The sequence below is a fragment of the Vanessa cardui genome, chromosome 4, assembly GCF_905220365.1.
Source record: "Vanessa cardui chromosome 4, ilVanCard2.1, whole genome shotgun sequence".
NCBI classification, from domain to species: domain Eukaryota; kingdom Metazoa; phylum Arthropoda; class Insecta; order Lepidoptera; family Nymphalidae; genus Vanessa; species Vanessa cardui.
This window is the reverse complement of record NC_061126.1, coordinates 11,186,982-11,204,395: the sequence shown is the minus strand read 5'-3', so window position 1 is coordinate 11,204,395 and position 17,414 is coordinate 11,186,982. Positions and strand designations below refer to the sequence as shown.

The 17,414-nt window shown below is 30.9% G+C and overlaps 1 protein-coding gene across 1 annotated transcript; it reads right to left on the bottom strand.

Annotated features, from left to right (window-relative positions):
* Positions 1 to 717: 717 nt before the first annotated feature.
* LOC124544239 lies at positions 718 to 1,470 on the bottom strand. The gene has a single exon (XM_047122711.1). It carries the CDS (start codon positions 1,468 to 1,470, stop codon positions 718 to 720), a length of 753 nt encoding a protein of 250 aa, XP_046978667.1.
* Between the last annotated feature and the right edge of the window lie 15,944 nt (positions 1,471 to 17,414).

Sequence of the window (17,414 nt, the reverse complement as noted above, 5' to 3'; positions counted from 1 at the left end):
AAAATACTTATAATGTATAAATATTAATAAATAAAAATAAATAAATAAATATAATAGAAAACAGAATTAAAAAATAATAATAATAATAATAGATATGGAGTTTTCAAAAACTGTGTTTCACAACCCACCAGCTTTAAAACATAGTAATAATATTAATTTTTAACAATAATTGTTTACAAACAAAGGGGAAACCCACACACAACATCTTAAAAAAAAAAACATAGTATACAAAAATACAAAACAAAAACATAAAGAAAAGTTAATAATATATCTAAGAAAAATGTATAATAAAAAAAAAAAAAAGTTCTTTATAAAATTCTATACTGAACGAAGATAGAAAAAATTTATATCTAAAAAAAAAAAAAAAAATAAGCTCACTTTCTTTGTTTCACTAAATGACAATATTGTAGTAGTTAAATGATTACATAATCTATGACCATCTGTCATACCATGTCAACTGTCAACAGTTAGCGTCAAATGTCAATTAGTGTGACAGTAGGTAAACCTAACGCTAAGTGCGGTATTTTTATAAAAAATATATTTCGAAGTTTAAACATAAATACTATTATTTAACTATCTAAATGAAGAATTGAAATATTGAATTGTACTGAACTGAAGTAATTAATTAACTATTGTGAAATAGTGTAAAACTAATACACTTTAAAAGCAAAGAATGATGAAAGATCGATGTAATAAAACTATGTATTGTGAAGAGCCTTACTTCTTGACGACCCTTTTGGGTCTCGTAGTATACGAAGGCACCTTACTGCCTTTTGGGATAGTTGCTGAGCTCGCCGGTACCGTGGATGGTTCAGAAGTATCTTCCAATGGACGCTGTATAGCATTTACTTCCGACACCGACACCACACGATGACGGGATCCCTCGGCATCTAACACAATTATGCAGCCGTCTTTTGTCCAGCACTGCCTAATTCCAAAAAGTCTTCGTGCCAGTACAAATGCTTCATGCCGGGTCTTAGTGAGGAACTCAGATAATGTTATTCCTGTACCTTTCAAACTTGTCTTAGAAGACCAGAGCTTATCACGCAGTGACGCTTCATTAAACCTGACAAGAATTGCACGTGGTTTGTTACCAGCAGAGGATCCGAGACGATGGCAGCGGGTGTAGTCAGAAGGAGAAAACTGTGAAAATTTGAAATGCTCAGACAGTATTTTTGTAACAAGCGAAGAAGTATTTTCCTTTTTTTCTTCGGGCACACCGTGAATTAAAATTATTTTCCTCCGGGATCTCATCTCAAATTCATCTTGCTGCCTTGTAAGCAACTCAACCTGTACCTGGAGACTCTCGAGGGCAGACAAGACGAATGTTCGGAATGTCAGGAACTGTGCATTTATATTTGACGTTGGACTTGTAGCGGGTGAAACTGCTTTCAGATCTTTTTGAAATTCTGCCATGCGTGTGTTAAAAGTCTCAGTTAATTCCAGTAACGACTTTTTAAGTGAATCCATAGTGTTCTTCTATATTATTATATTTGTATTAGGTTATGTTGTGATGTGGCACTTGTGTTGTATATATTATTGTAGAATGTTTGTAAACAAATTATATGAGAGGACAGCTGGGAGGTTAGTGATTTTAAATGTACATACTATTTTTGATTTTAATGTTTAATAAATGATTTATAAATTATTTTAATTGGAGCAAATTTCTTGTGACTTGTCACATGCACCTACCCATTAATATTAGAATTATGTCTAAAATCTAACCCTTGCGAAGCCGGGTAGGGCCACTAGTACATAAATATATACTTGACGTAAACGGGCTTTGCCCAAAAGTATAATATAGATATTTTTTATGATCAGACTAAGAAGCTATATTTTTAAAGTTAACAAATATTTGCTACATTGTTGGTTTTTCAGTGGTTTTCACTGTATATGAGATAAAAAAATGGATCTATATCTAATAAATCAACAAATAGCATGTATAGCTTATCCAAATAACAGAAGATAATGAAAAACAGACCACTTTGACCTAGAATCCATACAATATCAATGGTTGATCATGTATAAAAATTTCGTATGGTGTAACATTATAGATGAATCCAAAATGTCGTTTTAAATGTTTTAATGATCTTTTATACGAACTTTGTTAAAAGTAGTTAAGTGGAAAAATTATATTACAAATAAAGATATATTAATCACAACCTGTTTGAAATGGTCTTATCATATACTATGGAATATAATTATCTAAGTTTTGCTTCTACCAATGGAATATGCTATAATAAATATTACTTATGGTTGAATGAACGAGTGAACGAGCAATGACAATGATAGCAATGATACAAATAATATCCAATAATGAATAATGTTTAATAAACGTAAACATAAATGTTTAGAGATAACAAAGAATCTAAGATCGGAACGATGGACCCAATCTTTCCGATTGGGTGGGATTCTGTACAGGAGAAAACCCTTGTCATTTAAATTTAAATAAGCAGTTTTGTTTGTTAAATTAAATTCTAAAATACAGACTTTAATTATCAGTTCTCAAAGCAGAAATTTAAATTATGTTTTGTTATTTACATTAAAATGACATTTTGTAGAAATGAATAAAAGTTAATTGAATAATCGAACACCAGTAATTAAAATTAAATATTGAACTATTTTACGTAATTAAAATTAATGTACCAGTTATTTTACTATTGGAATGCGCAAACCGTTCCATTAGAAGTCAATTATTATCAAACCATTTAGTTTTATCTGTGATCATACCCTCTGCCGCGCTTTTCCGAAATGCGATTCAAAATGGCGGACGCTTCACGCACGGGATCGTTTCTAATTTTCGCTCATTGTTTCTGGAAAATTAGTATTTGATAGCGTCTCGTGATTTTAATAAAGTCTACCTCCATTTACGAAAGTTTTTGCCAATCGGCTGTGTATTTTATATCAACTATGTCGTTGTATTGTTCGTTGTTGTATTATGACTTATATTAGTTTTGTTTAATCGTGTTTTTTTTTCAGTTGTACAACATAAAAAGTCTAAAAAAGAAAAGTCATAAAATAACTTAATCATCAATTAATAATAATTTGTAAGGGCGTAAAAATATTATTGTATAGTTTATTTTAATATAATTTGTAGTAACTAAACTGTAAATAGCGCTGCTATCACAAATGAAATCTTTAAATAAAAAATAAAAAAAAACGCTTCAGGGCGAGAAATCTAAAGAAAACTATGATTGGATTGCCGCTTTGATTTCTTTGACGTAACTTACTTCCTTGGACGCTCGGAATAGAAAAAACTAATCCAAAGAATGATATATCTCGTCGGTAAATAAGAAACTGATAAAATGATTTTAATCGGTATTTATTATTGTTACATTTTAAATCTGTATTTAGAAATGTAATATTTGAATCAAATATTTGTTTTAAAGGGTACAATTTAACAAAGGTTTTTGTAGTGTAGCCTTAGTTGTTCTTTATTACATCAGCTACCTGCCAATTAAAGTGCCGTCAAAATCGGTGCAGCCGTTCCAGAGATTAGCTAAAACAAACCGATATACAGATTGATAAACAAAAAAAAACACATGTTATTTTGGTTTACGTACTGTGTTTAAATACATATGCATTTAGTAATAACAAAAAGAAAAACCGACTACAAACAAAACACTATTTTAAATCAAATTAATATCCTCTAAAAAGTAATAAGAATAATTGCGAATTCAAATATTTTTTAGAATCGCCCTAAGTAAAATGAAATGTAAAATATTGCTTAAAAGTCGATTTACGATTATATAATGTTATATAGTTATTGTTATATTTGGAGTCTCTAATCTGCATTCCGAAAATATGATTTACATAGACATAAGTTTTTCCCTATAGAAAACTGCATCGCCACGGATCACTTTTAAAGATGACTCTTTTAACAAAATTAGAATACTTAACGGTTGAAAAACTTACAATAGACTAAGAAATTTATCATATTATATGCAGTAAAACTAGTAGTAGTAAAAAGTATAAAATGTTAAAACTTCCTGACCAAACGTAAATTCTCCTCTTTAAAACAAAACCTTAGTATCAAATTATGTCAAGGTTTGTTATTTATTTTAAAATTATAAGCGTTATATAAAGAAATGCATCTACATCATTTATAAATATAACCATAACAAACAAACAACAACAACAGCCTGTAAATTCTCACAGCTGAGCTAAACCTTCTCCCTTTGAGGAGACTGTTCCAATGCGGGTTGGTGGAATGCACATGTGGCGGAATTTCTATGAAATTTATCACATGCCCGTTTCCTCACGATGTTTTCCTTCACCGCCGAGCACGAGATGAATTACAAAGACAAATTAAGCTCATGAATCAGCGGCGCTTGCCAGGGTTTGAACCCGCAATCATCGGTTAATATGCACGCGTTCTAACCACTCGGCCATCTCGACTCTTAACTAATAACTTAATATAACCATTCCTACCCAAATTTATCTACTATATTCTTTGATAGTTTATAGAAGTAAAATAAAAAACCAATCCGTTTCGCATTCAACCAGACAATTTATTTGAAAGTTTTAAAATTCTCAATATAATTTACAAAAACTTCGTCTTACGTAAGTTGCAACAAAATGAATTCTCCGTCAGAAATTAAAAGAGCGCTCAACTATTCTTATTCGGTGCAAGAAAGCGCATTTCGCTCAGCGAGCTGCTGTAATAGGAATACGATTTGCTCTGACTGAGATGTACTGTGATTGGATCTAAAATAGAAACTTCTGTTGATTACGATTTCACTGTCATGACTGGCTGCAGTTAATTTTATTATGTTAGCTGAAGTTACATTTACTTTCAGTTACATAGTAAACAACATTATCAATTCAGCAACCGTTGCTACTGTAATACTGACTTCTTGTTTACTTTTCGTGGACGAAGTAATATCTAATTACGAAACGGACAAAGCGTACTTATAACCAATTGAATAATTTATTAACTTATTACTGATATTTGATTTCACTATTGATACTCGCGTTTTCCTTCTACCATTTCAACAACAACAGCCTGTAAATTCCCACTGCTGGGCTAGAGGCCTCCTCTCCCTTTGAGGAGAAGGTTTGAAACATATTCCACCACGCTGTTCCAATGCGGGTTGGTGGAATACACATATGGCAGAATTTCTATAAAATTTGTCACATGCAGGTTTCTTCACGATGTTTTCCTTCACCGCTGAGCACGAGATGAATTATAAAGACAAATTAAGCACATGAATCAGCGGTGCTTGCCTGGGTTTGAACCCGCAATCATCGATTAAGATGCACGCATTCTAACCACTGGGCCATCTCGACTCACCATCTACCATTTCACAAAAATATATATTTAATTATTCACTTCTATAAATGTAAATCATATGTATGTATATAAAATATGCAGGAAGTTTTTTTTTATTTTGATTTCCAAACGTCGTATAAGTACGATACTTTTATTAATATAATTCAAATCCAATTTCGAAGAAAGACATTTAGTTTCTATCTACGTTCAAGGAAGTTGCAACAAAATGAGATCTCAGAAATTGAAAGAACGTTCGAGATTTCGTGTACTGTGGTATAAAGCGCATTCCGGTCAATGAAAACTGTTGCAATGCTATCGTTTTGAAATGAATGAAAGATATTTTTGATTGAATTCACTGCACTGAAACAATCGCTTTATTTCATTAACGAGTTTATAAAATAATTGAAACAAATGAAAATCTAAATAATTTAATCATTTAAATTAACAATAAACCCAATTCTGTTATAGGATGCGTATTATGTATACACTGTATACACAATAGATTTTATGCACCACATATAAATAAAAATCAATAACGCTTTTCTTTATGGAATAGGTTGGCGGAAGACCATATGGGCCACCTGATGGATGATAAGTGATCACCATCACCCATAAACAATGAAGCTGTAAGAAATATTAACTATTCCTTACATCGTCAATGCCCCACCAACCTTGGTAACTAAGATGCTATGTCCCTTGTGCCTGTAGTTACACTGGCTCACTCACCCTTTAAACCGGAACACAACAATACTGTGCGTACTGTTGTTTAGCGGTAGAATATCTGATGAGTGGATGGTACCTACCCAGGCGTGCACAAAGCCCTCCCACTAAGAAACTGTTGCTTCTGACTTATTATACAAAGTTAATTTTATAAATATCATTAACAATCAACAAAATAAGAGCCTAACAAAATTGTGTATTGTGTACCTATATCTTAACGTCCAATATTCAAATCAGTTTCAGCAAGTTCAAGAAAGAGCATTCCACTCATTTTGAACAAGCAATCATGGAACTCTTACGTCCAAGCGGATAGCAATTCGGTTAAATTCACTGCAGATTGAAACATCCTGAAGTCAAACATGCGAATTGGTATTGAAAAAAGGATTCAACTTTTTAATTAATAACAAATACGGCTTGCCAGTTATCAGTGTTCTTATTTCAAAATTACGGACATTGTTACCGTCCGTTTTTTTATATCAAATCGATAACATAAAATATCCTTCTGTATCAAAACAAAGCCATCATTTACATTGGTCATTACATTCTCCACATGTTTTTACCTCTATCTCACCCCCTCGCTACAATAATTTTAGCTATCCCCCTCAATAAATGACGCAATCCTCGGAAAGCCCTGAAATTTGTTAGACAATTCGTACTTTCCTTTTTTATATGAAAATATGTTTGTAATTCTAGACCCTTCGACGTCAGCGTTTCCAACAATATTTTCACGTAGTGAAAAGGGTCAACTGGTTTATTAACTTAGTGTAAAAAAGTATCGCTCTTACACCTTTTATCTATCCACTGTTTATTTAAATAAACATTTATCTTTGTAAGCAAATAATATTCAGATCAAAAATCAATTTCGGTTTCGAAAAGAGTCTAAGTAAAGTCGATAGAGCAGCTTAACATTTATTGAATGACAGATACATTAACCTTTTTTAATTTTAAGTTTTTATTGCACAATATAGACTAACAACTTAATGTTTTATGTTGCATCTCCATGTAATGTTTTCTATATATCTCAAAATTTTTTTACTCCAATCGTCTGGAAAAGATCCCTTGTAAAAGATATATACTTATTAAATAGTACTGCAATAAATACAAATAAATCAAAGCAATTAGGTTGATTAAAAAACTCATAACCTTTTACTAACCCGACCCTTTTTACACCCAGAACTTATCTGCAGCGTCAAAAGCTAGCCACTATACCACAAACGTTGGATATAAATTAAAAGTATTATCTATCATCCTAATATCATTAACGAATTACTGGGTCTATGTAAACACGATAGTTTTGTCATAACAAAACCTTTATTGATCGAAAAACAGGAACAAGAAGCATTAGGCTGACCACTTTATAGCTTGCCCCGAGGGTAGGATAAATAAATTTAATTTAATTACACTGAACTACGAGTAATTTCTCCTGTGTATTCCAAAATCAATATTAGTATTAACAAGATTTTTAATAGTCTCGTGAACGAGACGTTCGTAGATAATGTCGAAATATCGAGCTCCAACGGATAAAAATAAAAATCATGGTAAATATCCCTTAATTAATAATAGTATTAGTATTAACAATATCAGAAATCAGAAAGAAGAATGTTTTCGACAACTATTTTGAAACAAGGTTTTATTTGGAATACCATGCGAATGAATATAGTTATATTCTTGACTTCATCGCTGCGGACACACAGTATTATTTATTTTTAAAAATATCCATTCTCAGTTCTCATCTTATCCCGAGTTAGCGAATTGAGTCGTTGAGCGTACTTCGATTTTAATACTCTCGCGACTTAAAAACTTACAACAAAATTCGATAAGATTTTACAATTACCGTATTAGAACTTACCAGTTGAATGTTCGATGTATAATAAAGTGAATTTATATTGTTACATTATTATATTTAGAACATTGCGACACTCTGTTATTAAATAAATAATAATATTAAAAAAAAACCGACTTCAAACAAAACACTATTTTAAAACAAGTAAATTTGCACTAAAAAGTAATAAAAATAATTGCGCATTCAACATATTTTTTAGAGTCTTCCTATTTTACTTCGGAAGAGTCTTCCTTCCGTCTTATTTATAATTAATTTCATATTTTTTTTATTATTGATAAAAAATATTAACGTGATTAATGTAATTTGTACAAAGGTAATTGTGAATTGGCGGCAAGGTAGATAGTAGAAACTGTATTAGATGTTAAAAAAAATATCAAACCTATTTCGATAAAAATAACTTTATTTTGTCTGTATTAATATTAAATTAATATAAAACTATAAACCGACTCCCATTGATGGGTGGAGAAGGTAAGAAAAATATTCCACTACGCTGCTCAAAAAAAAAAATTAATTTTATTAAACAAATATAACATTTGGGGTAAACAGTAAAGTTGTAGGTATATCCGTGTAACCTTCAGCCTCATTATATTAAAAGACCTTTTAATCCAATCTTCGAGAAAGTTGAGAAAACTTACTCGAGACGGGCTGTAGGGTTGAATAAATTAATATCGGGTAGAATTTCACGTAACATTGCACTTGAGTTGGATCATTTTTAATCTAAATTCCGGAGCCCTTTCTTTGTGCGCAAGAAATTGCTGTACATCTGATCACGGTTCTATACATGATTGGAACGTATAGATTCGTTCCACTCAGGTAACCACGTGTTTAAGTAGGTATTCATTTTTTTTCGGTATTTGCAAATACTATTTTTTATTATTTATTATTTTATTATTTGGATAACCAACAAAAGAAAACATTTCATTCATTTCATTATCAAACTATTAACAATAACTTAAATGTCCTTTTAATTATAGGCTATCACATCATGCAAAATATAATAATTGTAGTAATATCAAGATTTAAGTTAAAAAACAATAATAATAAATTCAATAAAACATTACATAATAATCAATAATTATTTATGATGATATCATAAATTATTATTATATTAATAATTAAAATCATAATTTATAAAATATAATGTTTTTCTGTACTGCCCTATAACTATGTGTGTGTTTTTTTTGTATTTTCTTATCTTCTACTTCTGCATCCTATTATCATTACATAGTATAAAACAAAGTCACTTACCACTGTCTGGTCCTATATATGCTTAGATCTTTTAAATTTTATTTTTTTTATTACCTAACGATTTTTGATGCGGTTTTTTTAATAAATAGACAGAAACAGTAATCACTTTAGAAGTTTTAAAGTGATGTCGTAAAAAGACACACTATTTTGTTGTATAATATCATAATATTTAAACAAAAAAAATCAATAAAAAATTGTGAATACAAAAAATGTAAAGAAATAAATAACATCAATTTAATTCAAGCCTTTGACAGAACTTCCAGTAATTTTTATCTTTTTTATTTTTATCTGTATAAATTAAGTGGTTCATGTAAACAGTTTTAACATAATATCTCTATGAAACGATTCTTAGAACATTCATGTTATTCAAACAACTTTTATCAAAACACTACTTTCGAAGAAGAAAACTTGGTAGAAATAATATTATCTTAAATAATAATAATATTATCGTAAAAATATCTCAGCAAGCGTAATTTTCGGTGGTTTCCAGTAAGATGATCTTAACATATGTATCGTAAGAGAGATATAGATGTAGTATATTCTAGAATTTTTTAACATTACTCAATGAACTTTAATTATCTGTATGATAGTGGCCTACCTACCCATAAGCTTAACGATTCCTAAGGAGACGTCTGGCATATTTATAACAGTTACAGCCTGTTTCCCATTGCTGGGCTAAGGCCTCTTCTCCGATTTAGAGAAGGTTAGGAGTATATTTCAGTACGCTGCTTGAGTGCGGGCTGGTGAATTCACCTGTGGTAGAATTTTGATATAATTAGACACATGTAGCACGTAATACCTCAGGATGTTTTCCTTCACCGCCTAGCTCGGAGATATTCAGTGGTACCTAGGTTTAAACCCCCAATCATCGGTTATGCACGCACTCTAACCGCTGGCCTCTCTCCATACATCTTACTGCTAATACTCATTTTAAAAAAAATGGTGAAGCTTACCTTACCGGAAAAAATTGGAGGTCAAGTTCTTCACACTTTAATCTTATGTGTTGCTATTTATTCAAATAATTTCAAGCTAAGCTTATAAGAGGTTATTGAAGTCATATTGAAAAGAAAAACGTCACAAGTAAAATAAAAATAAATTTATACATTTCAAATAATCATCAATCAATCAAGAATCTATCATAAGTAGTTTCAAATAATCCTATCAATATTCATTAGTAAACAAACATGGCGTGTAATTACAAAACTACATTAACTTGCTAAGATCAATGAAATAAATTATATAAGAGAGAGAGAAATCCAAGTAGTGTAACCAAATTATAATGAAAAACTAATATTAGCCATCCATTAATTCCCTAAAGTCATCTATTAATACAAAGTAGGTTACTTTTATCAACAACAACAACAGCCTGTAATTTCAGCTAAAGGCCTCCTCTCCCTTTGAGGAGAAGGTTTGGACCATATTCCACCACGCTGTTCCAATGCGGGTTGATGGAATACACATGTGGCAGAATTTCTATGAAATTTGTCACATGCACGAGATGAATTATAAAGACAAATTAAGCACATGAATCAGCGGTGCTTGCCTGGGTGTGAACCCGCAATCATCGGTTAAGATGTACGCGTTCTAACCACTGGGCCATCTCGACTTTTATCATGAAAACATAAATCTAGAAACAATCACACTTTGAGTGAGTCTATCAATCGAAGTTGATGATTGAGATTCAACGACTCCATTAAAATGAGCAATGTCGGAATTTCTCAATTTTTCCGTCGGCCACCAGCTGAAAGCTACTAGTGCAAGCGTGTCGAGTTAAAAATTTCAAGCTAGTTGAGAAGTGCTCGCTGTTTTTTGTACAACTACGAATGATACTTTGAACGAGTTAGTTGGACCGAGTTGATGATTTGGGTTTTTTATTCTCTCATTATACACGCATTACGTCATTCTTACCTTGAATATTATAAGGAAATTTATTTCCTTCGTCTATATATGTATAATTATCCGTTTACACTCGTATGGTTTGTCTAATCACAAAATAGTCGTCGTAGGTCGCATTTATGATAAAATATTTCAAATTGTTATTTTCCCGTCCGTATGCTTACGTTATAGAATTGATAATTTATCAACATCCAACACAGCTTGTAACAAAAACTATAGTTTAGATTTTATTGATTTTTTTTAATATAAAGATTTATAATCTACCTAATTTTTTCAGGCTATAATATAAATAAAAAAAAGAAAAGAATAGAATGACGTAATCAATATCAGACAGACGTTTTAAGACAGTTTTTACAATAATTACATATTTAAAAGGCATGAAATTAACCAGCCTTACAAAGACGACCTTCTCTTATTATCCTACCTTAAGCTGTTCAAACATAACATTTAAACGTAAATACTAGACGTATTCTGTCACCCACACACTTGTCGCCGAAGTAATAGCGAACGTACAAACCCAAATCAAATTAAATTTAACGCTCGACGTGTTCTGTAAACATTTCCTCTCGGTCTAATGAGTTCCTAACTTTTCTCCTTTGTAAGATTACGCCAAAAATTGTGAAAAACTTCCACGCTTCTATGTTAAACGTACTTTGACATCCACAGAGTATAATATATAGATAACGATCAGAGACCCGCTAACGTTTTATTAATTACTTTTCCGTACGTAATCGACCCTTGCAATATTCCCATATAATATTACACCGAACTTCAATTTAGAGGAAATAACCCACCCACTCAAATTAAACATTACTGAAATTACACGTGGATAGAAAATTATATATATGATCATAATTTCACAATAAATGGGCTGAGATTGCCATGTTCGACAAACTAACAAACACTTCGGTTCTATAATATGAATATAGACCAAATAAGTAGGTACCTGAGTTGTTTTACCTATTTTTAATTTAATCTGTGCCGTATTATTCGGCGTCGTTGCGTGTTCCGAAGTTTGCCATACTTTCCTCTGTTTACCTAAGCAGTGAGCACGCTTGCAGGAATTAAAACTTAACTTAAAGTTGTTTTTTATTACAATCATCTCCAGCTGGAGTGCTTGGACGTTAAAGTTTCGATGGCCGATTTACATTTTACTTGACAATTTCGCTTGACACGAAATCTATACAAATCACAATAAAAGACAACGGAACAATGGATATTTCGGTAATTATTTTAATTGTTGTCATTAGATATAATCATAACGTAATTAGTAGTGGAGTGTCTGGGGGTTTTAAGCTCAGACTTCTGTTACAGTGAATGAATTTAAATCGGCGAGGGGGGGATTTCTTTTTTATACTATAAAGTATAAAGTTTACCCAAAATTTTTGTGTGCTTTTGATTTTTTTTTAATTAAACAAAAGCTATAAAAAATTGATATTGAAGCATGTAATTTTAATTAAAATATTTTTTTTTCGTATCTATACGTTGAATAATACCTAAAGAGACATAAAAGAGTTGAAAGGGATAATATTGATGTGAAAATATTGGTGGATTTCTTTAAACAACACAATCCTTTTCCTGATACAGATGCTATTATTTCGATTGCTACTGGAATCACTGGAGATAAAGATATAAATTGTTACGATGCTTTTGAAGAAGGTTTGAAGGTAATGAAAAGAACGAAGGGTCAAAATTTACATGATTTGAAACTATCAAGAAAAGATAAAATAAATCCTCTCTTGGCAAAAATAATAAAATTAAAATCCATGACGATGTGATTCCCATTGATCCATTGCTGCTGTTCAAACGTATTTGCGTTTTAAAACAAACCGATGAAGAGCTTAAAAAATATATGAATTATGAACTGGTACCATATCCGATTGCTATATTTGAAGATGGTGAACTAAGAAAGACAAAAAAAATCAATTTTGTACGAGTTATTCCCAGAAGTTTCAATTCGGTTAAGAAGTGTAGAAAGAATAGATAGAAGAATAGAATAGAGTAGAAGAATGTTCATTACGTTATTGATGGAGGCATGTTGTTACATCGTTGTAAATGGCAATTGAATGAAACCTTTAAAATGATATGTGAGCATTACATAAGATATTTAAAAAATAATTATAACAGCAACACGTATGTGGTATTTGATGGGTATAGAAAAGACAGCATTAAATAAGCTGAAAGGAATCGTCGTGCATTAAAAAATAGATGTACAGATATTGAATTCAAGGGTGCAGCATTGATATTTAGTTTTTATGGAGCTCCAGCAAAAATTAAAGATTTGAACTCATTGAGGTTCCATTTCTTTGTGAAAGGAACAGCCAAAAAACAAGTGTTCTTCTGTCATCATTACCTCCTAAAGCTGATGCAGCGTTTGAGCACCTAAAAAGAGCATATCTACAAATCCAGTTATGGTTAGGAAATGTAGATATTGGAAATGTAAACATTGAAAATTGGGGTTGGAAGTATTTTAATAACATACTTTTCCTAATAACAATGAATCAATCACCAGCTCCAGATAATTTATTGCAAATGTTGTTTTGTAGTTGCAAAAAGGGTTGTGGAGCTGCTTGTGGATGTCGAAAGAGTGGTTTATACTGCAGTGTAGCATGTCTAAAATGTAGCGAAAATACTTGTTTCAATACTCCGCCAATCATTGAAATAAGTGAAGTTGAAGGTAATTTTTAATTAGAAAAAAATGTTAAAATGTTTAAATAAACAAATAATTTTTTGATAATTTTTTTTCCTTTCATTTTTCTTCATAAATCGTTCTTCTAACTACTATCTCTATATAAATATATAAATTAAACTTATTTTGATGTAAATAAATGTTCTACAGCCTAATATTATGAGGTATTATATCATTTAGACTTTTAAAATTAGAATTATTTCATTTTTTTTTTCTTACCGAGATCACAATTTTTCAATGGATAAACTTTTTTGTATATATCATAAGCTAAACATTCCACTTAAAATTATAAAATTTCATTCACTGTAACAGAAATCCGAGGTTTTCATGTTTTTAACGCCCCAGACACTCCACTATAGTTCTTTACGTGAAGATAGAAATTTATTAAACCTCTTCCTAGAAGACCCCTAGTCATCAGTAATTCTATTATCAAATATTCATATTTTGTTAAATTAAAACCACAGATAATATAGCGTTCCGGGAAGTAGCTGATCTTAACGACAATATTAAATTCTACGATCGTTTAAATGAAAATGTTTCTTAAAAATAAATGTTAATATTTTCCAGTTTTAATTCATTGCCTCCTATCATACATATTAAAACTATTTACTAGTAAGTCAGGACGGCTACTATAGTAAATGATTAATATTTGTCTTTTTTTTGTGATAGGTGCTAAACAGGACGACATGGAATGTACATCATGAAGATGGTCGCCATTTAATTGTCAAACCGCTCGAAAGACACAACTTCACAACTTATCTTATTTTTGTTGGAACGAAGTTCTACTTACTTACTACTGAAGTAAACTGGCATAAATCGTCAAGTAAAGAAAAACCATATGACCCCTCTAGGCGACCTTTCCCTCCTTTTTTTTCTCTTTCTCGCTGTCTCTTTCTATTATTTTCGGATTTGTATTTATGTATTATATAAACTTATTTTATTATTATTTTGATGTAAAATATTTCTTTCTCACTCGCGTGCGTAAGCACACGAGATTTTTATCTTTAACCTATATCCACATACATAAATGACAAATTAATCCAAGCAAAAATTTATTATTGTAAATTAACTTATTAATAATCTTTCTCCTCTGTAATAAAGTAGAATCCTGCTATATATATAATATATTATTGAAGAAGAAAATAATTAATCTGAAGTGGCTAATTTATTTAATTATAAAATTAACTGATTTGTCCTAATTATCCTCATCACGATTAAATTCTACGCATGTTTTGTATTTTACAATTTGTCAAAATTCTCGTAATTCAATTCAAAATTACTCAAACCCGGATACTCATATTCAAGAAATGATTCGCTTTGTTTCAGAAAGGAGAAGTGTCTGTGGGGCATTACTCAAAGGAGTCCTTATATAATACCATTCATAAGTTTCGAAGTCGTATATGTAAGACGAAAGACATATGGCCCATTCCAATGGAAGTAGGAAAAAAGATAAACAACCTTGCTAATAACTCGGCTATGTCGTGTCGCTAAAAGTTTATGACCAATCTATTTTCATTTATAATAAACATGACACTTAAATTCTTATTTCCACTTCAATTTTACCTCAAAATTTCGATAACAGTTTCGTCGACGTTCAAAAACGCTAACGCATTTTTTCTCAAATCCATAGTGAATATTAGATTAATCAAGCTTGACCAATGATATCGCGTCAGTTAGCTGTCAAATGTTGTTTATTTGGCTTTTTTCCTGTTATAGTTGGAATAGAGTATGGGACTTTAGCAATTTGCAACTGTAACTCCAAAATTCGGCATTTGAGTGCAATAACTATTCGGAAATATATACGTAGGAACGAGTTCCAATAAATTTATAATATTCAGAGCCAGTAATTTTCCTATTGCTGGCTTGAGCCTTGTGACCTCCTCTCTTTTAGAGAAGAAGGTTTGGCCGTCAAGCTATCTTGCTGATACGCCAGACAGTGCGTTTGATGGATTCTTAACTAGCAACTTAAATAGACATAATTTAAATTTAAAAACGTTAAAAAAGTAACTACTGGACTTCTTGACAGTTCTTCTCGTTAGAATCTACTTTTCGAAATCGTAATTTAATTTATTAATACATATATAAAAGTGCTATTGAACCTACTTCAATAAAAAAAATGATTTTATATAAAATAACGATGATATATTGCTGCCAGTATTAAAAAGGAATACTTTAATATAACTGTCGTTGCGATTCCAGCTTAAATTTTCACCTGTTGATATTGTTACTTACGTAACATTTTTTTTTATTCTATTCACAAATGATACGATGTAAAAGAAAACTGCGTTAAGTCTAGGATCTTTCAAGTCAAAGTAATAATAGGTACCCTTGGAAAGTTGCTTCTTTCGCATTGTGTTCTTGGACGCTAACTTCGCACTTCTCTGAAGTAGTTCCCACCTGAGAAATTACTTGAAGTTTTATAAGTTCAGAAATTTTAAGTCTAAAAATTTATCACCTTGCAACTTCTTGAAATTAAAATAATTTCTGCTCTATAGATTTTAAGGAAATATTAAACGTTACGGATATTTATGAGTAAGACTGTAACGTAATGTAACTATAATATCATTTATATATTATTATTACTAACAAAGTATGTGATGTTCCTAGAAAGAAGCCTTTTTATATTATTTTAATTTCATCGTATTTCTTACTGTATAAGAGAACAAATTTTACCAACGGCGTACATATTTAAATGCCCCTCTACACAAATCAATTATTCTACCGCCATGCCGTGTATAATGTTATTCCATTGTTATTTATATGTTCCACATTTAATGATGAGAGTCTGAGTCTGCAGGTATTATTACGATTCTTTGACGTTGTGACAGATTATTAAAGGACGTTAACACACCTGCAACCCAGGTTTTGTAAACGTCAATGATCGGTAGTCACTTTTCATTGGATGAACTTCCAGATCGTTTGCTATGAATATAATTAAAAAACAAAAAAAAAAAAACATTTTATAAAAACCTGAATGAAATAAATAATTATATGTAATCTTTTTTCTTTCATGCTCTCCTAATGTTATAAAAAAACGAGCAAAAATGATAATCAGACCGTTTTTCTATCGTTAGATAGAAACAACAGCTATTGTTGTTATTACAACATTAACAATTTAATATTGTAAATTAAAGAGCTTGACAGTGAAAAAGTTCGCTAGTTAACCCTTAAGGTTAATATTATCATCTTTACTGCAATAACTTCATAAGTGACAGAGAACAATTTTTTTTTTAATACTTCACGATTCTTTTTTATTTCTGTTAAGATGTTGCAAAGAAATTTTACGCAATATCTATTTCTATGTACACACTTGCCGCGTTGGGTTCACAGGATATCCCATCGGAAGCATTATTCAGAAATCGCGCGAATTTTCTTATGTATTAGAGATTTTTTAGCCCGTATAGCCTACACCCTCATTTCACCTCACGACATACTATCTTTGTAACGGCGATCGAGAATACAAACATTGAGCCCTTATTCAATTCTGTTAGATCATTATTTTCTGTTCATTTAAGGTGATTATTCGGAAACGTTATAAAACTTTAAAAAAGAAGTACTTTCAGCCAAATTTCATCCCCAATTTACGTCTGTAAAGTAGTGAAAAAAACACTATAGGGACTGTTTATTACCTACTTATAGAAACCTATGGAATACCTTTGTAAAATTTCAACTTGTTAGACCCACCGGCTTAGGCTCTACGTTGTATATTAATTAACTTAAAATTTTACTCAGGAAAAAAATAAATG